The 2,206-nt window shown below is 46.6% G+C and overlaps 1 gene segment (V, D, J or C); it reads right to left on the bottom strand.

Annotated features, from left to right (window-relative positions):
* Positions 1-758: 758 nt before the first annotated feature.
* LOC122545898 lies at positions 759-1,255 on the bottom strand. The segment is given in 2 exon segments: positions 759-967; positions 1,153-1,255. Coding segments are annotated over 2 exon segments (243 nt in total).
* Between the last annotated feature and the right edge of the window lie 951 nt (positions 1,256-2,206).

Below are 2,206 nucleotides of genomic sequence, written 5' to 3'. Positions count from 1 at the left end.
TAGGGAGAAAATGTTCCCAATTGAGAAAGGATTGAGACCGAGAGACCACAGATTGAAAGTAATTAGGAAAAGTAACAAAAGTGAGATGGGGAACAACATGTTCAGCCAGTGAGTGGTTAAGGTGTGGAATGCACTGCCTGAGAGTGTGGTGGAGGCAGCTTCAATTGAAACATTCCGAAGAGAATGAGACTGTTATTTGAAAAGGAACAATGTGCAGGGTGACAGGGAGAAGGCAGGAGAATGACACTCAGCGAATTGCTCATTCAGAGAGCCAGTACAGACAGGATGGGTAGAATGGCCTCCTTGTGCACTGTAACAACTCTGTGATTGTGTGATTGAGCAGAGTTAAAGCTGGGGGAGGTGGGAGCTCGGTGTCTCACTGTGATGGGACCACAGGCTTCAAATGGACAGAGCTCCTCCACACGGTGAGTAAAACTGACTGACTTATATCTTGCTGCTTAAAGGGGCAATGGAATTAAAAAAATACAGCTGGATACCCTGTTAGACACAGTGCGCCTCAATCAACCATTTCATTCACTGCAGCTCCCCACTAACACCTTCAACAATTCAGTATTTGTGTTTTAGAAATTGTGTTTAGAAATTGAAAGGGTTAATAACGGAGGATTGAGGTTTACTTACTCAGTCTGAGCTTGGTTCCTTTACCGAACATAAGAGTAGCTGTTATACTGCATCCAGTAGTAGTCAGCGACATCCTCATTCTGAACGTTGCTGATTGTCAGTGTGAAACTCGTCCCATATCCTCTGCCGGTGAATCACTCGGAGACTCCTGTGTTTCGAGTTGTTGCTTCATAGATCAGGAGAGAGGGTTTCTGACCTTCTCGCTGCTGGAACCAATTAACCCACTTGCTAACAGATTGACTGGCCGTACAGGTGATGGTTGCGGTCTGGTCCAGTCCCACTGACAGCACCGGGGGTGACTGGGTCATGATGATGTCCCCACTGATACCTGAGGGGTCAGAGAGAAACACAGTGAAGTCAGAACTGTCACAGAAAGAGCCGGTCAAATGAGAGATTGTTGGAGACACTGAGCATTCCTCTGGTTTCAGCATTTTCCCTTCAATCACAAGTCAGTGGAATTGGAGTGAAATGGAGAGCAGCTAAAGATTCAAGGTGGAAGGAGAGAGATTTTACCTGCGACACAGAATGCCAGGGGCCAGATCAGCTGGATGTGTGAAATCATGGTGTGTGCTCCTGTCCCTGGGCCTGGTTCCTGATCAACTCTCCCTTCACTGGGCTCTGCTTTATAAAGCTGCAGCCTGTGAGAGTCTGACTGGCTCTTCCTTAGTATGTAAATGGCATCAGACAGAGAGAGCCACGTCAGCCCCTCACACTTCCTCTTCTCTCTCTCTCTCTCTCTCTGTCACAGGGAATCATTGATGTGAACAACACTGAATGAGGCCATTTGGCCCATTGTGTCTGTATTGGTCGACAAAAATATCTAAACACTGCTCCAATGTCATGAGAGTTTGTGACTCAACCAGCCTTTCAGACAGTGAGTTCCAGACTCCCACCACCCTCTGGGTGAAAACATTTCTTAATTCTCTTCTCAGGGTCTACCTCAACTGAACCTGAACTCACTTGAGTTGAGAAGGATGAGAGGAGATCTGACTGAAATGTTTCACATTCTAACAGGGCTGGACAGACTTGATGCTGGAAGGAGGTTTCCCATGGTTGGGGAGTCTGGAACCAGGGGACACAGTCTCAGGGGGATACAGGGTAGACCTTTCAGACTGAGATGAGTAAACATTTCTTCACTCATAGGCTGGTCAACCTGTTGAATTCTGTTCAAGTTGTTGAGGACAAAGGACTGAATATGTTCAAGAAAAAAACAGAGGTAATTGTTTTGCATTTTAACAACATCAAGGGGTATGGGAAGATGGTAGGAATATGGCATTAAGACAGAGGAACATCCATGGTCATATTGAATGACAGAGATACTCAAAGGGCCGAATGGCCTATTCCTACTCTGAGTTTCTATGTCTCTATGTTGGTGTTATCTTCAATCTCTGCCGCTTGGTATTGTTCCCTCTACTCATGGAAAAGGTGCCTTCCTACCCACCCTATCTCTGCATTCGTAATCTTACAGCCCTCTGTCAGGTCCCCTCTCAACCTTCACTGCTCCAAGGAAAACGACCCCAGTCTTTCTAATCTTTCCTCATCGCTCAGACCCTCCAGGCCAGGCAGC

The sequence above is a fragment of the Chiloscyllium plagiosum genome, unplaced genomic scaffold (assembly GCF_004010195.1).
Source record: "Chiloscyllium plagiosum isolate BGI_BamShark_2017 unplaced genomic scaffold, ASM401019v2 scaf_100155, whole genome shotgun sequence".
NCBI classification, from domain to species: domain Eukaryota; kingdom Metazoa; phylum Chordata; class Chondrichthyes; order Orectolobiformes; family Hemiscylliidae; genus Chiloscyllium; species Chiloscyllium plagiosum.
Note: the sequence above shows the minus strand (reverse complement) of the source record. Positions and strands in the feature narration are given on the sequence as shown.